This window comes from Balaenoptera musculus, chromosome 1, assembly GCF_009873245.2.
Source record: "Balaenoptera musculus isolate JJ_BM4_2016_0621 chromosome 1, mBalMus1.pri.v3, whole genome shotgun sequence".
Lineage (NCBI taxonomy): Eukaryota > Metazoa > Chordata > Mammalia > Artiodactyla > Balaenopteridae > Balaenoptera > Balaenoptera musculus.
This window is the reverse complement of record NC_045785.1, coordinates 105,944,978-105,966,141: the sequence shown is the minus strand read 5'-3', so window position 1 is coordinate 105,966,141 and position 21,164 is coordinate 105,944,978. Positions and strand designations below refer to the sequence as shown.

Below are 21,164 nucleotides of genomic sequence, written 5' to 3'. Positions count from 1 at the left end.
GATCGAGTTAAGGCGCGTCGGGACCCGACGCGGGTTGGCGAGGCTGGAAGTGGTGTCTGAGGACTCATAGTAGATCCCTCCGCGCGCAGCCCGGGCCGGCGCTTCTTCCTGCGGGAAACCCCTGGGTGCTGAAGGCGGCGGGGCCTGGCCGCGGCGACAGCGGGGCGGGGTTTGCGGTGGGAGGAGGAGGCCGAGGCGGAAGGACACACGAGGTTGCTTCGCTGCACACCCAAGAAAGTTTCAGCCAAACTTCGGGCGGCGGCTGAGGCGGCGGCCCAAGAACGGCGGACTTGGGGTGCAGGGAGTGGAGGCACGGAAGCCCGAGTTTCGGGGCGCAGCGCTAGGCCGTGAGCGGCAGAAGCAGGAGGAGAGGAGGAAAAAGTGGGGGCTCCTCTGTCGGGACCCCCTCCCCATGTGGATCTGCCCAGGCGGCGGCGGCGGAGGAGGAGGCGACCGAGAAGATGCCCGCCCTGCGCCCCGCTCCGCTGTGGGCGCTGCTGGCACTGTGGCTGTGCCGCGCGGCCCCCGCGCGTGGTGAGTATCGGGGCGTGGGGTGCTGTCCCCTGCGCTCCGGCCCACGCCCCTCCGGCCCGGCCGGCCACCTGGGGCGACCCTTCCCACCCTTCAGTCCTCCACTCTGCGAGAAGGCCGGGCTCGCCGTCGGCGTGGAGTGAGGCCACTTAGTTCCTAAAGTTTGGACATCACCGCCCCCCCTCCCTGGGCGCGCCCCCTCCCCCGCGCTCCTCGCCGCCTCCTGCTCCCCTCTGCCGGTGGCCGCACGCACGCCTCCTCGGTCGGAGGCGGGCAGCAAGTCTCAGAAACTCCCTTTCTGGAGCGCTTGAGTTCGGGGAGTTGGGCAGTTTTGCCCACTGGCTCCGCGTTTCCTGGGGTCGAGGGAGAGCCAAGGGCGGGCTGCCCGGGACAACCATCGCCGGCCGCGGAGCGCAGATGGTCTGAGCGGAGGAATGCCAGACCCTGGCGTGGAGGGAGCGGGGGCAGGGCCTCCAAGGCCAACGGCTTACACCTTCACAGCCAGACTTAGCTTTGCTAAGAGGAGGCCCACAGTCTGAGTGGGTGGGTTTGGTTTGGATGGGGACAGGGTTTTACGGCGCGCCTGAGTTCTGACACTCTGAATCCACGGTCCCCATGAATCCGGTGTAAAGTTTTGCTCGAGTCTTTGAAAGGTGGAGGCAGGAGCAGTAGGAAAACTGGTGTGGCTGCATGCTGAGCCACATGATTTAAAAATCTCCACTGCTGTTATTCTTTCCGAGGCGCAGAGCTCGGGCGCTGTTTCAGAGTCTGTGTCCAGCCCCAGGAATGTGGTGTGACGATCACCAACTCCTCCAACCTGGCAGCAGCTTTTGCTGTTCTTTTGGCATGGTTGGAGGTGGGGCGGGGGCGGGTGAGGAACAGTGGATACGTTAATTCAAAGTGGTGCCTTCGAAAGCTTCTTTATGGTTGGATATTTGCAACAGTCTTTCTGAACAGGGTTGGATCAGGGAAAGGAAATCGAATCATATCTTACCCATCCCACCCACACTCTTAGATTGCAGATTTCTTCAGACTGTTTAGTGGAAAGAGCTTGGGCTTTGGAGCTCTGCTCTTTAATCCTGGGTTCAAATCCAGCTCTGTTGTATGAACTCACCAATAAAATGGGAATGAAATTACCCAGCTAATAGGATTAACTAAGAGAATGTATATTAAACCCATGGCAGTCAAAAGGTATTCAGAAAGTCCTTTCAGGGCAGGGCTGTGTTTTATTTATTTTTTTGAACTCTCTGCTTCCAGTGGGATGGTGGCTTGTGCATGTTTGTTGAACTGAAAGGGGCCCCTTCTTTTCCTAGCCTAATCTGAAGGAAGATTTTTACCCTTATCAAGAAAACTGGTACATGATCTATGTCTCTTTGCAAAGAGAGAGTTATGAAGATGAGCTTCAGAAATCTTTGCTCTTTGTTCATTGTTAACAGACAGTCGACATGCCAATCACAGATGTTTAAAAGACATCAAGGTTATTGATCACAGTGCTGGGTTGTTCAACACCAACCAGATCTTTCTTGGAAAGTTCAAATTCCATACACCTCTGGGTCCCTCAGAATTTCAGAGGTGGGCTAGGATGCTGTGTGATGATGAACCAAAGCTCTTCTTTCAGAAGCGTTTAACAAAACACATATGATAGTATTTTTGCCTTTCCTTTTTCTTTGAGTGAAAACTCTAGTATAAGTGTAAATTTAGGATAGAGAGGAGTATAAACAATGGGCTAGCCTGGGGTTATAATCCTTGGTCTACCATTAGCTTGTTTTAGTAAATAATCTTCATGGTCTGTTGTCTCCTCATCTATGGAAGAGAACCAGAGATCTCTTACTTTAGAGAGTTGGAGGGAATAATAAATATGTTTGCAAAGCGATTTGCTACATTAAGTGTTTAATGATGAGACTGATGTCAGAAATAGGATTACTCTGACACACAAAGTTTCTCTCATTCTAGGACCTATACTTCTGCACTGATGAGGTATTGCTCTTACTAGCTAGCTTTTAGGTGGACAAGTCGAGTGTTAGTGTTAGCTCAAAGGACAGGATTTAGGTATTTTGATTTTTAGACAGGTGTTCTTCAGATGCTAAACTACACAAAAATAGAAGGGATTAAAAAACCTGTTTATTGGTACAAATCTTGAATCTTTTCAGAGCCTAACAGTGAAAGCTTCTTGAATCTTCTCAATTTATTATCATTGTGTTTTGCCAAGGTACCAATTATACCACACCCTTCCAAACTTTTGAGTGTTCCTGTATTTAGCTAGTGGCCAATTGTTAATTTAAACATCACTGAGTTCCTAAGGCAAGGAGCTGTCAACCCATCTGTCTGATTGTCTAAACAGCTATCGAAGACCACCCCTTGCTCCTTGTTTTCTTTTGCTTTGCAGTGGGAAGTGACTCCTGGTTTTGCTGCCTGCTAGATGATTTCTCAGTTGAATTCTTCTCTTGCTTTTAAAAAAATCACAAATTGTTTTTTCTTTCAGATGGAGATAAAACTTACCCTAAAACTGTTTTCCTTTTTCTTCTTGTTCTCTCTGTATTGATATTATTTCTTTTTGGGGAGGAGGGATGAAGGAGAGTGATTTTTTTTTTTAGTCTCTCTTTTCTTTTTCCTGATTTTTTGATTTAAAAAAATATTTACCACATCTTTTTGGCATCTCCCTGTGCCATTCCCACTCTACCGCCTCTTCTGTGGGCTTCTTATAGCATAGAGGAGTAACTTTCGGTTCACCTGAACTGTAGTTGCTGACTTCAGGACCCTTAGAAAATGTTTAAATTCGGTGGGATATGCTTGGACGCTTCAGACCAGCCTTACAATCCATTTTAAAAATATCACACCCGCAGAAATTCTATTTTGCCCGCAAAATTTGCATTGATCTAGTTCCCACTCTCCGATGCCATTCCTAGTGGTCTTCCTCCTTACCCTGTCGACTGCAGTAGAACAAAGCTCCACATCCTGGCTGCATCAAAATCAGCTGGGGTGCTTTTGGTACAGTAGATCTGATTCTGTATTTTTCAAGGTTTATAGGTGATTCTGATACAGTAACTTGGTTGGAGCTCAATGATATTTCATTATTCTGCCTTCAGGTGTATATATGGGGTCTTTCCTTTTTAATTTTAATAATTTCCAGAATGGACTGAACCTTAATCAGCCATTCCAGTATTTAACCCTTCCGACTCCCAAAGATTTTTAAAATTGCCAGCATAAAAGCTATAGAGTATAATACTATTTCTTCTTGTTCATCTGGGCACAATGGGTCCACATTGTCTCTTTAGAAGGGCTTCATATATTTGCAGGATATTATTATAAACCGCCTCCTCCCTTTCTTCTCTCTTATCTCTTTTTCTTCAAGCTTCATTCATATGTATCATTTTTAGACAGTTTGTCTATTGGTCCTTAACGGTTTTAGAGTGAAAAATTCTAAGCCATGATTTGAATGAGAATATAATCAGAGATTTTACATTATCCTTATACTGTGTGTACAGTTCTTATTTAAGTGCTTCTTTTCTTGACATCTCTATCTGGATGCCGCAACTTGAACCTTTTATTTTACTCCCACCCTTTCCTTATTCTCCTTCTCTCTTCTTTCCTTTCTCTGCAAATGACTTGAAACCAAAGGATTTTCTTTTCCTCTACTTTTCCTTCTTATCGGGCTACCATATGCATTATATTTTGGGCAGATCACTGGACTAGAAGCCAGAAGACCAGAATTCTCCTCCAGGTCAGTTATTAATTAGTCTTGTGCTGTTGCTGGAGGGGCACTGCTTTGGTCCTCCGTTTGCTCAGGCACTTTGTTCGTAATCACTGAGCCAATTATAGAGTTGAGACTAGAATTTCTCTCTTCTGGTCCTCAGCCTAGTGCCTCGTCCATTCTCCACACCACTTCCATCTCTTGTACAAATGAGCTCATGTACACAAAAATACTTAGAACTTCCTCAAGTGCTTATTGTTAATGTGTGCCTCTTGAGGAAAAGAATTGTGTCTTTTCAGTTGTGTTTATTCTAATGCCCCCCCTTGTACCTAGTATGGTGCCTTGGCATCTAATTGGCACTCAATAAATATTTGTTTAATTGAACAATTGCTTTTAGTCATTTTCTTATTCTGGACTCCTGTGGTACTTCAAGTCAGTTTCTTAAGACAGTATTTGCAAGCGTTATTGTTTACCTTACATTTGGGGGAAAAACCAAATTTTTCCCTTCCCCAGATGTTTTATTTAAATTTGCCATTTTGAATTTCCCTCTTGGGGTGTGTGTGTGTGCGTGTGTGTGTGTGTGTGTGTGTGTGTGTGTGTGTGTGTGTGTTTAGTTTCTTCTCTCTCTCTTTCTTTCTTTTTTTTTTCTGATCACTTCTGCAATTCATAAAGGTCACTTTTACTTTGGAATTTAACCTCAAAGGTGCTGGCATCCATCCCCAGCCTCTCACTTGAGTTGCTTCTACTGCTTCCTGTATTACTATATTACTGTGGCAGCAATTTCTATTATTTTGTCCAGAGTTGCCACACCTTACTGTAATTTGGACATTTTGGGGACTCTTGGAATATAGTGTTCTTAAAATTAGAATTAAAAAATTTTTTTTTATTTTATATTGGAGTATAGTTGATTAACAATGATGTGTTAATTACAGGTGTACAGCAAAGTGATTCAGTTATACCCATCCAAGTATCCTTTCTTTTTCAGATTCTTTTCCCATTTAGATTATTACAGAATATTGAGCTGAGTTCCCTGTGCTATACAGTAGGCCCCTGTGGGTTATCTATTTTAAATATAGTAGTGTGTACATGCCAATCCCAAACTTAGAATTAACTAAGTTTGTTTAGATGATTATTTTGAGTTTTTTTTCATCCTGAGCTGGATATTGCAAACTTGTACTAGACTGAGAGGATATTTACATTCAGTGTATTTGTTTTTTCCCACCAAGAGGGTTCCCTTGAAAACCACCACCACTGACAAAAAACTCTAACGGTGAGACATAATAAATACATTTTTGAGAGAATCATAGAGTGTGAGCTATCTCCAAAATGAGATTTGTTCCTTGAGGGCAGGGACCATGTCACACACATCCCTTCTCTGACCTGTGCCCAGCATGCAGAGTCAGCTGGGCAGCAGGTCTGGTTAGAGCACCTGGGACTCCTGCTCTGTCCTCCCCAGCTTTGGGACATTCTGGAAGAGAGCAGTGGTGAGTCAGGGGTGTGTCCTTATACTCCTTTCTCCTTTGAAGAGAAAAGATCAGTTGAAGGCTGACCCCACCTACAGACTTTTATGCTATCTCTTTTTATTAATTAATGGGTAGCTGAAATTTTCCTCTTTATTGACTTATGTATTGGGAGGAACTTTAAAAAGTTCACCTTGTCCTGTCTTTCCCGTGCTGATTCTGATCCTCTTACAACATCCTGGTTAAGATGTAGCCTACCTTTTTTCTCCTTGAACACCTTTTGTGACAGACAGCTCCCTGCCTTCGGAGGCAGATGAGTCTAGATTTGGACAGCTGTAATTCTTAGAAAGATCTTTTTATATTCAGTTGTAATCTGCCTCCTTATGACTTGCCCCCATTGGCATTCTTCTCAGGCATTTGTCTCAAAGAGTCCTGAGCCCTTTGTGGGTGACAGGGATCCAAAGGTACCCTTTACTGAACTGACACCCACCCCTCCGTAGAAGGAGTTAAACTCAGTGAGGAGCATGAAGATGATCCTGTCTGGGGTGATTGCTTGGGTTAATCACCTTAGCCCTATGTGTTTTATACTTCCCTGCCCAGAGGGGCACTTGTGGGAGGGAAACATTTGTTGAGCAGTGTTTCCCTAACCTCTCTTATGATAGGAATACCTGGGGTCTTCTCCTGGAGATTCTGATTCAGTGAGTATGGAATAGTGTCTGGGAATTTGTATATTTAAGAAATAGCCAGGTAATTTTTTTTTTTTTTGATGTTAGCTATGAGTTTTTCTTTTTTTTTAAAAATTAATTAATTAATTAATTAATTTATGTATGGCTGTGTTGGGTCTTCATTTCTGTGTGAGGGCTTTCTCTAGTTGCAGCAAGTGGGGGCCACTCTTCATCGTGGTGCGCGGGCCTCTCACTATCGTGGCCTCTCTTGTTGCGGAGCACAGGCTCCAGACGCGCAGGCTCAGTAGTTGTGGCTCACGGGCCCAGTTGCTCCGCGGCATGTGGGATCTTCCCAGACCAGGGCTCGAACCCGTGTGCCCTGCATTAGCAGGCAGATTCTCAACCACTGCGCCACCAGGGAAGCCCCCAGGTAATTCTTATGCTAGGGAAGTTTTGGAATCACTGCAGAGTGAATCTAGGGAAGCCAAGGGCTTTTTGTTTTGTTTTGGTTTGTTTGTTTATTCTTTGATAGTGCTAGAGGTGGGTTGCTTTGCGTCCTGTGGTCATTTTCTTCCCCTACTTCTTACGGAATGCCTAGCTCACCAGGGAGAAGGAAGCTGCTCTGGTGTCCCCATAAGGCTAGTAAAGTTGTTTTGTTGTAAAAAAAAAAAAAAGGTTTTTTGTGATCTATCCAAAGTCTTAGGACTGCCATGTGTGTGTCATGTATGACTTTGGTGGAAGCCTCCTTATCCCTCCATCAGAATGTTACCTGAGATACCAGAATACTTAAAAGTTCCACAGACTTTTTGGTGTCCATTAAGGAATTCTGTCCTCAGCCCTTGTGAATGATGCTGTCTTTGAGGATGTCTGTTTTGTTAACCTATGAACACATGTCTGGTGCAGGGATTTCCCTCAGATATGTTAGTGCAAAAAGATATAAAGGTCACTCATTTCAGGCAGTCCTGCTTTGGGGGGGTGTCTGGGCTGCTTCAGCAAATGGAATAAGGAAGGGAGAATAAAGGAGGAATGGAGGACCTCTTGAGCAGAACTGAGCAGTCTGCAAGAAGGGGCCCAGGAGTGCTCCTCTGACAAAGACACTTGGTCTTGCTGTTCTTGATAGGAAGAAGGAAGTGGCTTCAGATCTGAAAGGATATGCTCATGGCCTCTGGATGGGACAAACAGCAGCGTTCGTTGGCAGTGGTAGGAAGTTGGCTGTAGGTCTGTTCTTTCTTTTCTCCTCTCCTTTTTGAAGGGAGGACGAGCTTTGTGGCAGAAAATACATTGTGACTTTAAAAAGAATAGTAAAGCCAAGAAGGCGGGATAAAAAGCCATAGCTAGGATTGAGCAAAGCAAAGCAATTATTGTATTAATTTACTTATATATGTAAATATATAAGTTTCTATATAATACTCTAGTAGGAGCCCTAGCTATATGGGCTCTAAGATTTATTACCTGTGTAGCTCTCCTGTCTTAGTGGTGTGTTAGGGAGGACTATGGTGTGTTGTCATCCTTAATTTGTGTGTTTTCCTTAGTATCATGTGGTAGGGAGTACAGGGTATTTTACTTTTCTAGCTGTGTGGGAATCACTGACCAAATGGAAGATAGAGTCCTGCCCCCAAGGAGCTGACATCATCAGGGAGACAAGACAGATGAGCACACAGAATTAGGGACATGAAGTACAGTTATTTAGTAACTTATCTACACTCTCTGAGAGCAGTTTCCTGTAGTCAGGGTGACTAAGAGCTGTAGGGTCTGAGGGAGGAAACTCTAGGACCACCAGGGCACGGCGACCCCCAGCTCACCCCTGCTAGGCTTGTCTGCTGTTCTCCTCTTTCTCTGTTGGAATTCAGAAGTATCAAAACTTGACTTGGGGAAAAGACAAAGCCCCCTTGTTTGGTGGGGGTGTAAATATAAATTTGGCACCTGCTGTGGTGTCTTAGTGGGTTTGTGGCAAGAGAGAAGGCTGTGTTCTCAGTCTTGGATGCTGACTGAGCCTGATCTAGGACAAGTTAAGGTGGAAGGAGCTCCTTTGGAAGATCGAGTTCTCAGTGGCAGTAGCTGAAGGAACTTCTCATCACAGTCAGGCAATGACTGAGGTGTAGTGTGGACACACCCCGAGTTGCTGCCTCAGGTGGCATTGATTAATCATGCTGACATCTCCCTCACCCTCTTGTGCTTGTCTTGGCAAAACCCTGTCCTACTAGCCCCTCAAAGTTTGGGGTTTACTGGATGATTGGACAAACTCTTGGGGGGTCATTTTACTGTCCCTTGCCACTCTTGAACTGCAGGCGGGTTACCATGGTCCAGTTCTGGTGCCTTTGCTCTCCTGGTCAGGCGGTGAGGGGCCTGTGTCTCTCTTCCCAGTGGACTGGAGCACCTTCCCCAGAGGCCTCTAGGGCAGTTTCTGGTCTTCAAGTCAGTTCCTTCTGCGGGATATTGGCAGTGACTCTGCTTCTTTGAATGCCTCAGCCAAACATCGTGCCAAGGTGGACTCATCATCTCACAAAGACAGGTTGCATCTACGGGTGTTGCAGAACCTGTTTCTGGGTTAAGGGTAGCGCTCCCACCCTCATATATTTATTCATATGAAGAAAGTGTGTGTGTATGTTGTGAGGTAAGGAAAACATGATGATAATATTTTGATTGCAGTCAGATATTGTCTCCCTAATACTCTGTTGTCTTTTAACAAATAGTATCCCTTTAAAATACAGTTTTGCTTGCCGACTAAAGTGTTGTACAAGAAGCTGTGGTTACATTCTAAAGTATACTACCTTGTTCAGAGGCAGGTGCCTTTTTAAATTGTTCTTTGCTTCTTTTTCATCTCTTTTTACTCTCATCTCTCTTTTGTGAGGAGATTCTGGGAGGCTTTTAAGTCTCAAAGATTAAATAGCCTATTTTAACTAGTACCTAACAGGGAGAGGTTGCTATGTTGGCATACTTATCCAACATTCAAATAAGAAAAATTGAGAACTATTTATACACTAATATGTTCTGTTGAGTTTATGAATAGTAAGAAAACTAGATAGTGCTAATTTGTTAACTTCTCTAAATGGTTAATGTGGTATGCTGCAAAGAAACTTTTGTTTAATTCTCTGCTTTCACATGCTTTTGTTTGTCTCTAAAGTGTGGAGACTCATTGAAGTTTGAGGACATGTATGTTTTGATTATTACTTTTTACTATGTTTTCTTTGCAGAGAATGTGCCTTTATTTATTTGCTATATCTTTTTAAATTGGAAACATGAAGGATATTTACTTTATTATAACATCTAAAGCACTTTATAATCTTTATGAGGATTATTAGAGAAAAAAACATATTTGTAAATCATGCAAGTTTTGGATGTTACTATATAAAGTAAGTAACAATATGTCATGGCTCCTGTGACATAAACTTTCTAAGAGATTTAAGGAAAATGGTTGTAACTGAAAACAAACATTGTTACATTTTAACGTAGGGTTGCATAGCAACAGAATTATTCCTTATGTTTACATGTAATTAACTCATATTTATACTTTGTTGATTTTCTCTGGCACCTTTATAAGATTTTTTTTGGGGGGGCGTTGTTTTTAAAGTAATTACATTTAAAGGTAGTTAAGGACCTTTGAAAAGTCTAGAAAAGTGTAAGAAAAATCCACAGTCTTAACCACTGTTAATATTTTGGTGTACATCATTTGGTCTTTTTATCTACTCTTAGTTTTAAAAATTGTATATTTATAATGTATATACAATTTTCTGTTCTGTTTTTCTTTGGTGATTTCTCCTTTGCTTTGGTTGCATAGTTGACTCCATCTTTTTTTTTTTTTTTTTCTATATAAATGACACTGATCTTCTTTATACAAAAATTTCCTTCTTTAGGATTTTTCCATTAAGCTAGATTTCCAGAAGAGAAATTACTATCTCAAAGAGAGTGATTTTTTTTTTTTAAGTTTAATTTTTATTTATTTAATTATTTATGGCTGTGTTGGGTCTTTGTTTCTGTGCGAGGGCTTTCTCTATTTGTGGCAAGCGGGGGCCACTCTTCATCGCGGTGCGCGGGCCTCTCACTATCACGGACTCTCTTGTTGCGGAGCACAGGCTCCAGACGCGCAGGCTCAGTAGTTGTGGCTCACGGGCCTAGCTGCTCTGCGGCATGTGGGATCTTCCCAGACCAGGTCTCGAACCCGTATCCCCTGCATTGGCAGGCAGATTCTCAACCATTGTGCCACCAGGGAAGCCCAACGAGAGTGATTTTTAAAAATTGGGAAATAGAATTTTTTAAACAGAAAAACATAAGAGAAAATTAAAATCTCCAATAATCCTATCACCTCCAATCAAAACCCACACTTAATATTTTGTTACATTTCATACAGTTTTTTTTCTGTGTCTCTTACTATAATTAGGACTTTAACATATTACAGTTTTACCATATACTTCTGCACCACTTAAAATATTGTGAACATTTTCCCATATATAAATATTTCTTTCTTTCTTTTTTTTCTTTCTTCCTTTTCATTGAGTATAGTAGATTTACAATATTGTGTTAGTTTCTGGCGTACAGCAAAGTGATTCAAAAAGAATATATATATATATATATATATGTATATAAAATCTGTTTTCAGATTCTTTTCCATTATAGTTTATTACAAGATGTTGAATATACTTCTTGTGTATAAATATTTTTTTTAAGAACATGGTTTTAAAGGCTGCATGTTGTTCTATCTGAAGATTCTGTTATATTTTATTTAAACTGAAATCTATTCTTAGTTTTCAATTTTCATAATTTGTAAATAATGCTGTGATGAACTTTTTTTTTTTTTTAAGGGGAAGAGGAGGAAATGAGGAGTCTTTTTTTTTTTAATTGATTGATTGATTGCTGTGTTGGGTCTTCGTTTCTGTGCGAGGGCTTTCTCTAGTTGCGGCAAGCGGGGGCCACTCTTCATCGCGGTGCACGGGCCTCTCACTATCGTGGCCTCTCTTGTTGCGGAGCACAGGCTCCAGACGCGCAGGCTCAGTAGTTGTGGCTCACGAGCCTAGTTGCTCCGCGGCACGTGGGATCTTCCCAGACCAGGGCTCGAACCCGTGTCCCCTGCATTAGTAGGCAGATTCTCAACCACTGCGCCACCAGGGAAGCCCTGAACATTCTTATATGTAAATCTTGATAGGAATATTTATTTTCTTAACATAAATTCCAAGAAGTCAAATTATTGTATTAAAGAGCGTGGATCTTTGTGTGGCTTTTGATACACACTGCCAAATTTCCTTCGATACAGTTTGACCAAGTTATACTTCTATCAGCAGAATATGAGACTCTCAGTGTTTCCAGCCATTGTCAACACTAGTTTTTATTTTTACAACTCTACCAATTGGATAAGTGGTAAATGCTACCTCATCTTAATTGGTCTGTCTGCTTGTAATGATGTTGAATGTTTTTCATATGGTCAGTGGCCATTTGTATTGCCTTTTCTTTTTATTTATTTATTTTGGTATATTGTGTCTTTTATTCATCAAGGTATTTAGTTTTTGGTTACTGATTTAAAATATTTCTTTAAATATTAAAGGTATTATCTCTTTGTCTATCTTAAATGTGTCAAAACATGTATGGACACGTTAAACTACATAATATCAAATTGCTACCAATATTGATATCAAAAATTTATTTGATAGTTTTTTAAAAAATCCTTTGATTTCTAATGTGCTTGGTCAATTTTCTATGTATTTGTTAACTGGTATTTTCTGTAATTACTTTAAAATTCTAATCTGACTGTATCATAAATCAACAAGCTGTCAGTTGTATGTGCCCAGAAAATGCACATTTACTTTAATACCTTATAAAAAGATACTGGAAAAAAAAACAGTGTATTCTGGAGCCTGATATGTGATTTTGGGTGGGTAGAGGGTAATCTGCTTCTGTGTTGTTTTCTGAGATATCCAAGATCTTGGAAGTGTGTAACATCCCATTAGGCAGGGCTAATATGCACTATTAAATCTGACATTTTGGCCTAATTGATAATTGTGCAATGGTCTAGCCAGTCAGTTTGGTCGGCCAACAGGATGACTAAGATTCCTTCCCCTCTCCCTTCACCAAATTGATTAGTTGTGGGACAGAACTGACTGAATCAACCTGTTGTTTTGGCACCCCACGAACACCACCTGTTTCTTAGATTTCTCCCTCCAGCCTCCCACTGCCCTAGTGCAGTGCTGTGTGCACAGTGGGTAGGAGATCAGTGTTGTTGCTGAAGAATGTTGCAATAAAGAAGAGTAGATTGCTTTTTTTTTTCAAGCTTGTATGTTCTTAAGGCATCCTGCTGCTTTTGGCATAAGAGTTCCAGCTGAACTGCTCTATGTGGCAGCCCTGTAGGTCTTAAGTGTTTGATTCAGAGTAATTTCAGGCAATATTAATGCTTTCTTAAGTATCATTGGAATTTACTGGGCTGTTTGTTTGCCAGCTATTACCATATTTAGCATGAGGAGACCTGGGGAACAAGGACATTTCTGACCAACCAAAGAAGGAAACCTCTCTGAAAGATTGCAACTTCTTTTTTTTTTTTTAAGGTGTGGTTAAGAGAAAGCCAGTTAGAGTGAGATTCCAGTTTGTGTCCCCTGGTCTTGGCCCCAGCCACAAAATTAACTTACGGATGGGAAAGAGGCTTGATAGTGAAGCTCTTTCTCACCCTGAAGTCTAATACTGTTTCTGGGAGGAAATTAGAGAATTCTTACGCCTGGACTGTGCACTGAGAGGCTGAATCAGCAGGTGAAGTTGCTGATTAAAAACATAGGTTAATGGATGTTTATTCTCATCTTTCCTCTTGAAGTCTTATTACTTTTCTGCTTTGTCATGATCTGAATTTATTTTGGCCCAATCCTTTTCTCCATCCTACTTTTGGGATTATCAGCCTTCCCTCTATGGCTTAAAATTTCTCTGCCTCAGTTTTTCCATTTTAAAGATGAAGATAGTATTTGAAAGGACCACTCGATACAATTAACATAAAACGTAAAACAACCCTAACATTTACATAGCAATGCAGAGTTTACAGAACACTCTTACACAACTGCCTCCTTTAATCTTTACAAAATCTTGGTTGAAACTGAGCCTCTGAGGGGTTAGTTGGCTTGTATACCATTGTTTAGCCCTAGATAATAAGTGACAGAGCTGGGACTTAAACTTGTGGTTTGACTTTTAAAACCTCAGCTCTTTTAAAAAAATTGCTTAATTCTTACTATGTGTCAGTCCTTCTCCTAGGGGCTTTACATATATTTCCTCATTTAATTTGCGTGGCTATCCTTTGGGGTAGACAGTAATTAGCTATATTACAGGTAAGGAAATAGGAGCTTAGATTCACAGCTTTGGGTGTTGGGGCCAATCATGTGGTTAGTGAGGGATGGAGCCAGGATTCAGACCTCTGGCTCTAGGGCCTCTGCAGTCAGCCGTGGCACTTTCTGTACATTCACACGATTACGCCTCACAACAACCCTTTGAGATGGGGAGTAGGGGAAACTGAGACCTGTAACATGCTCAGGATAATGCAGTTAGTAAGTGGCAGGTTTGGAATTGATTGATTGACTGATTGTTTTGGTCTATTTGTCTCCATAACCCTTACTCATTCTAGTACACTGAAAATGCATGTTTTTCCTCATAGGTTCTCTGAATGTAGGAGCCAGCTGTTAGGAATCATTTGTATTTTCTGAATAAATGGGTTGATTTTAGTTGACTAATGGCCCTGGGCTTCTCTCAGTTGATTTCTATCATCAGGACAAGCAGACTGAATTTGGGTTGAGAAGAGCGGAGTTCCCATTAAGGATGTCTTTAAGCCAGAATGGGCCACAGCTATGAGCTCCTCAGAAGCCTGCTCTCAAGAGCAATGGCCCAACTCCTAAGGGCTCTGCTTGGGGACATTTCTGTTTGTGTTTTGAGAGACTTCTCTTTGAGAAGGAGTTGTCAGCTTAGAGGGAGAAAGGGTGGGGATACCCAGGGCTCTTAACTGACTAGCCCTGTGTCCCTGTTTCTTAAGCACTCTATGCCTAAATTTCATTATTTATAAAATGAAGGTAATAGTAGCATGTAAGTGCTAGGGTTGTTATGAGGATTAAATAAGTTAATCAGTGTTATATTTGTAGTATGGTTCCTGGCACATAGTAAGAGTGCAGTGAATAGTAGTTATTGTTGTTGGTGTTATTTTATGTTGCAGTTTAGACTGGCTTTTTGTTGCTTTCACTTTAATCAAAAGTGGATGAGTAAAAAAAAAAAAAAAAGTGGATGAGTGATTCAGATCCTTGGTGAGAAATAGGAGCTTCATGTTTGCAGCATGTAGATTATTCACTGGTTTCCCATGAACCTGTAAATATTTAAGGGTATTATATTTGAGTCTGTTCCCTTAATGGGGTGTATCTTCAATTTGGAGAATTTGTCTACTATACAAATTGTATTGATAGGTACTAAATCATTTTCCCCTTATTTATTCACCAGACATTTGTGGTTGGATTATGTTTAGTACAGAAACTATGATTTTTCTGAGGTGTAGCTTTGAGGACAATATCAGGTCCAACACTCTTGTTCCCCCCTTTCCTATGATATGATAAACATCATCATGTGCCATCTGGTGTCACCATGCATTTGATGTTTTAATTAGCCTTATAGCACTTAATGGAATCTCTTTGGAATAATAGAAATACCTCATGATCTGTTATTACTTTAGGGGTTCCTGGAGATTTTGGGATCTCGGGCTGGGAACCACCCATCTAGTCCATCCTTGTTTTACAGATGAGGAAAGCAAAGCCCAAGTGACTGGCCAGAGGGCCCAGAGCTAGGTCAAGGTTGGGGCCAGAATCCAAGCTCTCGTTTTCTAGTCAAGTGATCTCCCCTCTATACTCCTTAGTCGAATGATATATCAGTATGTTGACCCTCTGATTTTTGAAATCTGAAAAGGGAACAGTGAAGGAGTGGGAAGGGTGGGGGAGGGGAGAAGTGTGGCTATATTGTAAATGTCAGTGACAGCAGAGAAAATATTTGCCTGTGAGACCCTGCCTGTCCCTTTGGACTTCTTTGTAGTGGTTAAGACAACCCAGCAGGACTGGAGTCGTTAGTGATTCAGAATTGGATTAGCCAGGACTGGTGGAGTAACTTTCTCAGAAAAGGGTTTCGTATTTTAACATTTCTTTCCCATGACAGTTTGCTTATTCTCAAGTTTTGGCAGCCTTGAACAAATGGTTGTCAGGTTTTTTGTTTTGTTTTGTTTTAAGACAAAACTCCAAATTTTATTTTGCCAATTTAGTAAACTGTATTCTACCTACCACTCCCTTCTGCTCCCTCTGTAATTATTTCTAAGACTTTGTTTTTCAGTTGTAGAAGTACTATGAAAAGTTTTCTTTTATGGTCTGAGATATTTATAATTATGTGTAAGCACACTGAAAATGTAAGTGGTGCATATGTTAACTCAGATACCCTTAAAACACTTAAAATATTTTCCAGTAATTTAAATCATCCTGCAAAGGCAGCTGCAGCCACTTACAGTAAAAGAGAGGAGGTATGTACTAAGGGTAGCAGCATTTGAATGTAATTAATGTAGATAAATGTGAATGTCACTTTGGAGGAACTGTATTTGCATGAAAGCTGACCGGGGCATGCTTCTTTATTAATAGAGTGAACGAAACAGACAAAAAAACTATCCTCCTGGAGCTTATAAGAAGTAACAATAGCTTCCATATACTGAGGGTTTATTACGTGACAGATGCCTGGGGAAAAAGTGCTTTACGTGTTTGCTTTAGTCCTCACAGTAGGTGTTATGATTCCTACTTACTGCAAGATTAAGGCTTGGTCATCCAGGTCACCCAGTTAGTGATAAAGACCAGGAGCTGGAACCCCCTTTGCCTGACTCCAGAGCTCACACATTTACCCACTGTTAAGTGATGCCTTTGTCATTTGGTGGAGTCCTGTAGCCCTACAGATAGTGTAACTTTGGATTTAGTAATATTTTCTGTATTAAATTGACTTAAGTTTTACTCTTCTTAACATCTTACTTCTGAATGAACATTTGAATAATGTGGAAATTATTTAAATGTCAAAATTCCAGGGGCTTCCCTGGTGGCTCAGTGGTTAAGAATCCGCCTGCCAATGCAGGGGACACGGGTTCGAGCCCTGGTCTGGGAAGATCCCACATGCCGCGGAGCAACTAAGCCCGTGCGCCACAACTACTGAAGCCTGCGCTCTAGAGCCCGTGCTCCGCAACGAGAAGCCACCTCAATGAGAAGCCCGTGCACCACAAGAAACAGTAGCCCCCGCTCTCAGCAACTATAGAAAACCCGTGTGCAGCAGCAAAGACCCAATGCAGCCAAAAATGAATAAATAAATAAATTTTTAAAAAAATTCCATTTTGATGAGTTGCAGTTCTATCTAAATCACTTTGAAAATGGGAAGGATAGATTTATATTTGTTGTAATCCAAGGAAAGTTGTTTAGCATTTCTCTCTCTATTACTTCTTGATCTTAAAAGAAATTCTTTAGTAGATTAAGACTAGGAATGAATGTGTAGCTTTTTTTAAAAGAATAAAAAACATTTTGATAGTCTGAAAATGGCAATCCAGAGTCCTATTTGTGCCAGCCTTTTAAATTGCAGATAGCTTTTCTTGACTGTGTGCTTGTATTCTTATTGTATCTTTCTGAAAGGGATATAAAAGACCATGTAAAATGATTGGAATGCCTCAGCATATGAAAGTGGACATAGCCAATACTAAAACTGCCCAGGACTAACCTATCTAGGCCTGGGAACTTTGAAATTAACTGTGTGTAGCATTTCTACACATAGTGTTACAGAAAAAGCATGGGGATAACCTTGGCTTTTCTTCTTTTCTGTGAACATTTTCCTTATTATCTCCTTCGTCACTGAAAATTGATGGTCATCAATACTAATAGATGAGAGAAGTATGTTTGACATCAACAGAAACCCAGATAATCCCCTCTGTTTTAAAATACAGTCTAAACATGCATGATCAGACATGTGGGTCCTTTCAGACATACTGGACTTTCTCCTTCAGGTTTAGTTGTGTTCAGCTGCCAGTTGAATGGTGAAGGAGAGAATGCCCAGGGATATGAAGCATAATGAGAGATAAATGACAGTAAAGGCTGATTATTTATGACTTTTAGATACCCTTCCAAATACATTTTGATGTTTACTTTAGCGTAGCTGGTGAGTTTTGGAACCAGCTAGGCCTGGCTCCGATTCTTGGCTAAGGGTATTGGGCAAGCCACTTAGCTTCTCTAAGTCTCAATTCCCTGATTTATATAATTGGAATAATAGTAATACCTAACTTGCAGGATTGTTTGTAAATATTGGAAACTGCATGGTTCTGGGCACAGAATAGGCGCTCAAGTGCAGGGGGCCCCAAAGTTTAAACTTCATTAGTCTCATGGCAATTCCTCCTTTGGAAGATGTAGTCTGGGAATACTTGTCTCTGGACTTCTTGTTTTAATATCTTTTAATGATTCCCTTTAGACTCTGCTCCATTGCCAAGGCAGGATTATGGATCACCTAAAGAACAGACTAAAGCACTATCATTTTAGTAATTTAAAGTTTGCAGGATTAATTGTGTGTAAGTTAAAAGCCTTTCTAACACTTTTGTCTGCTCTGTTTGCAGCAACTTGCACCTATGACCTCAGAAGCAATTGGTTCATAGAAAAAAATTATTTAGTACTTCAAATCAAAGCTGGAGAACTCTTTCAATAAGGAGGATCTACTTGGTTGGCTTATTTGTTTCCGTCTTTCACCCCTGAGTCTTCATGGAAATCAGGTTTGAAATGTTAGAAGCAGTTGGCTTTCAGCATTGGGAAGGCTTATCTAATCAGGCATGTGAAGTGGCCTATGTCAGATTTCTGTGCCAGAGAAGGCTAGGGGAGGCTGAGGAGATTATCGCTCTTGCTTGTAATTCCTGAGCATTTTTGAAACACTAGGAGAGCAGTGGGGAAATATTTCAAAAAATGGTTGAAGTTGGTTACACCAGCCTAACACACATAATACCTACCATCCCCATTTAGGCTGGTCTCATAATATAGATGTATGTGATCTAATTTGAGTCATGTAATATTTTATCATTTGGGGGCTAGATGGTGAAGTTTTTCTGTTTCACAGAATTTTGGATTGGAAATTTTACATACAATAATATTTTACATTAAATAGTGCTTCCTGGTTTATAATCACTTTTATAAACATGATCTTATTTGAGCCACAAATGACATCTGCTAAGGAAGGAGGGCTGGTGATATTTCAGTTTTACAGGTGAGAACAGTAAGTCTCAAATTGCTTAAGGGAATTCCTCTAGATCGCATGGTGAGTATATGGCAAAGCCATGATTAGAATCCAGGTCTAATTTCTAGGGCAGTTCTTGTTTCATTGTATCACATTGCTTGTTCCATAATGTCCCTAAATCTGAGTTCTCTTCCCCATGATTTGAAAGGATTCTCTTTCCTTTTGTTTGATTAGTTGTGTCAGTTAGAGCGTGACAGTAATGAAGCAGAGGTTGAGGAGTCTTTCTCTAGATGGGTAGGTTAGCTTTTCTTAAAGTTGTTCTGTGCCTGCAGTAACTAATTGTCCCTGCTGCTGTTGATCCAAAGTGAAATAGGCTGGAGAGTGTGGCTGACTCACCTTAACCCATCACAACTTCCACATGTTCTGCCAATGGGTCCATAATGTTGTGTTCATTTACAAGCACTTTATGTGTTCTGGTGTCTGTTTCTTAGTATTCTTCCCCAGCTGTTTTTACTGTCTCAAGCCTTAGTTCTTCCTGAGTGGCCTGAAGTGACTTTGCTGTTCCTTAAAGTTTCTCTTAAGTCTCTCAAGAGCATGCAGCATGGGCTACCCCTTAATGTAATTTTATTTCATAGCTCTTGGCATTTCTCTCCTTAATCATCATAACTTTAAATTTAAACAGAATATAAATTGTTTATACAGATAGGCATGTCAGTTTTGCACTGTCACTTATGTAAGTGCACTTTAGCATTTCTTCTTTCCTTTTGATCAAAATGAGGAAATAGAAAATGTTTTGTTATGGTAGTTTTACGCATACACCCACAAGGAAATGCATAGCTAGCTTCTGTGGGAACTGTAACTGATACATTTTAGGGAAGAAAACGCATGATAGCTAAAATTTTAACTCTGCCAAATGGTCATGGGGAAAGAAAGAAAAATGATGAAATTCACGTATTGCACTTCAGTTTAGCTTACTAATTCTGAGGCTAAAAACATATGAGCCTGTGGCTTGTTACATCTATTTGTATATGAAAGTATGCTGGCCTTTCCACAAGAGTGCATTCCAAAAGTTGTGCTTCTCATTCAACGGAGCCATCTCAACAAGTGTTCTTTCAGGTGTACAGTGTAGGAAAGCTTACTGCAAAGAGTGGCCAATTAGTTGAAGGTTTGACACCTCAGTATCAACAGACTGCCAAATGGATCATTTTGTCTCCTCTGGCAGTCCAGTTGGACATTTGGCCATGCCCTGTGGTCAGCTGAGAGCTTCCTCGATAAAGGTCACTGTCATCTAGCTGCATCGGGGGTGGGACTGCACCTCTCTCAGTAGGAAGAATTTGGCGATTCTATGTCATGAGAGCTGGGAATCCCTGTGTTCCATCAACCTGAGGGGAGCTTTGATAGCAGGATTTTTATTGTTCCTGAGGCACATAGATTATCTAAAATGCATATCATTTGTTGATAGAAAATTGGGAATTGATTATATTTTTTTATTCATGCCAGGTTGAAATTAATAGACTTGTTATAGTCACTGTAGTAGAGAAGTATTTATGGTATTTAAATTTCAAATTTGATAATTTGGATTTTTGAATTAAACAAACATCCCTACTTTAAGAGTGTGCATGTGTGCGTGCGTGTGTGTGTGTGTTTGTGTGTTGGGAGGAGGACGGATAAACCTTGAAACTGTTTTAAAAAAATGTTTTATGATAGTGCCTATTCTCAGTTGGCACCAGAGAGTAACTATCCAGAGTGTTGTTCACGTCTAGTGAAAAGATTTAGGGAAGTTGTAACTGGTTTAATAACCATCTGTGGAGTGACATAGATCGACACACCCAATTACACAAGACCTGAGTCTGAGAACTGTTGATGTGCAATCATCCCATCAGCATCTGCTCATCATTATCAACAACAATAATGGCTCAGCTATTTCTTTGGGGCCACATGAAAAGACAGTGCACCCATAGCTAAGGGCAAGTCAGACCTAACAAAAACATAGCCCTCCCTGACCCCTTGCTCTCAAACTACCGTTCTGTGAGGTTTTGAAATAGTTCACTTTATTTCTTGTTTGTCATTAGTTTTCCTTTTTAGATACCGTGTCTTTCCAGCTCAAATTTTTGCCGGAACCAGGAAGGGCAATGTACTGTGGGTCATTTTTCTAACCCATTTCTTTGTCATAACTGTTCACGTCCATGGCTTCATGCTGCTTTAAGTGTATGAAAGTATTCAGTATCTTTTCTAGCTTACACCTTTGTTACACCTGCTGTCAAACCACTTATGAGCACTTTCTAAAATAAATCATTTTGGTCACTGTGAGTTGGAGGGAAGGAATCAGTTCACAGGAATAAATTGACATGTTGAGAAGATAATATCTAACAGATGGCAAAGCACTTTCATGTGCATTATATCTTTTATAAGATCATGTGTTCATTTGTGGAGACTGAGGCAGACACCCTGTGAGACCAAATCCAAAGTCACGCTGTAGGTACCAGGGATAGTTGGAGAACCGAAGCCAGGTGTTCTGTCTGTTCCTTGGTGTATAACTGGATCATCATTTTATTGACAAAAATTTGGGATCTTTCTGTTTTTAAAAGGTACCGTACCTTTTGC

General features: G+C 41.0%; 1 protein-coding gene across 3 annotated transcripts in view; it reads left to right on the top strand.

Annotated features, from left to right (window-relative positions):
- Positions 1-222: 222 nt before the first annotated feature.
- NOTCH2 (notch receptor 2) overlaps positions 223-21,164 on the top strand; it is a 182,036-nt gene continuing 161,094 nt past the window's right edge. For all 3 annotated transcript variants that reach the window (XR_005019250.1, XM_036846441.1, XM_036846449.1), the window contains exon 1: positions 223-534. Coding sequence is in view for 2 of the 3 variants with exons in the window: in XM_036846441.1 (XP_036702336.1) it covers positions 462-534 (73 nt within the window). In the remaining variant the exon portion in view is untranslated. The remainder of the gene's footprint in view (positions 535-21,164) is intronic.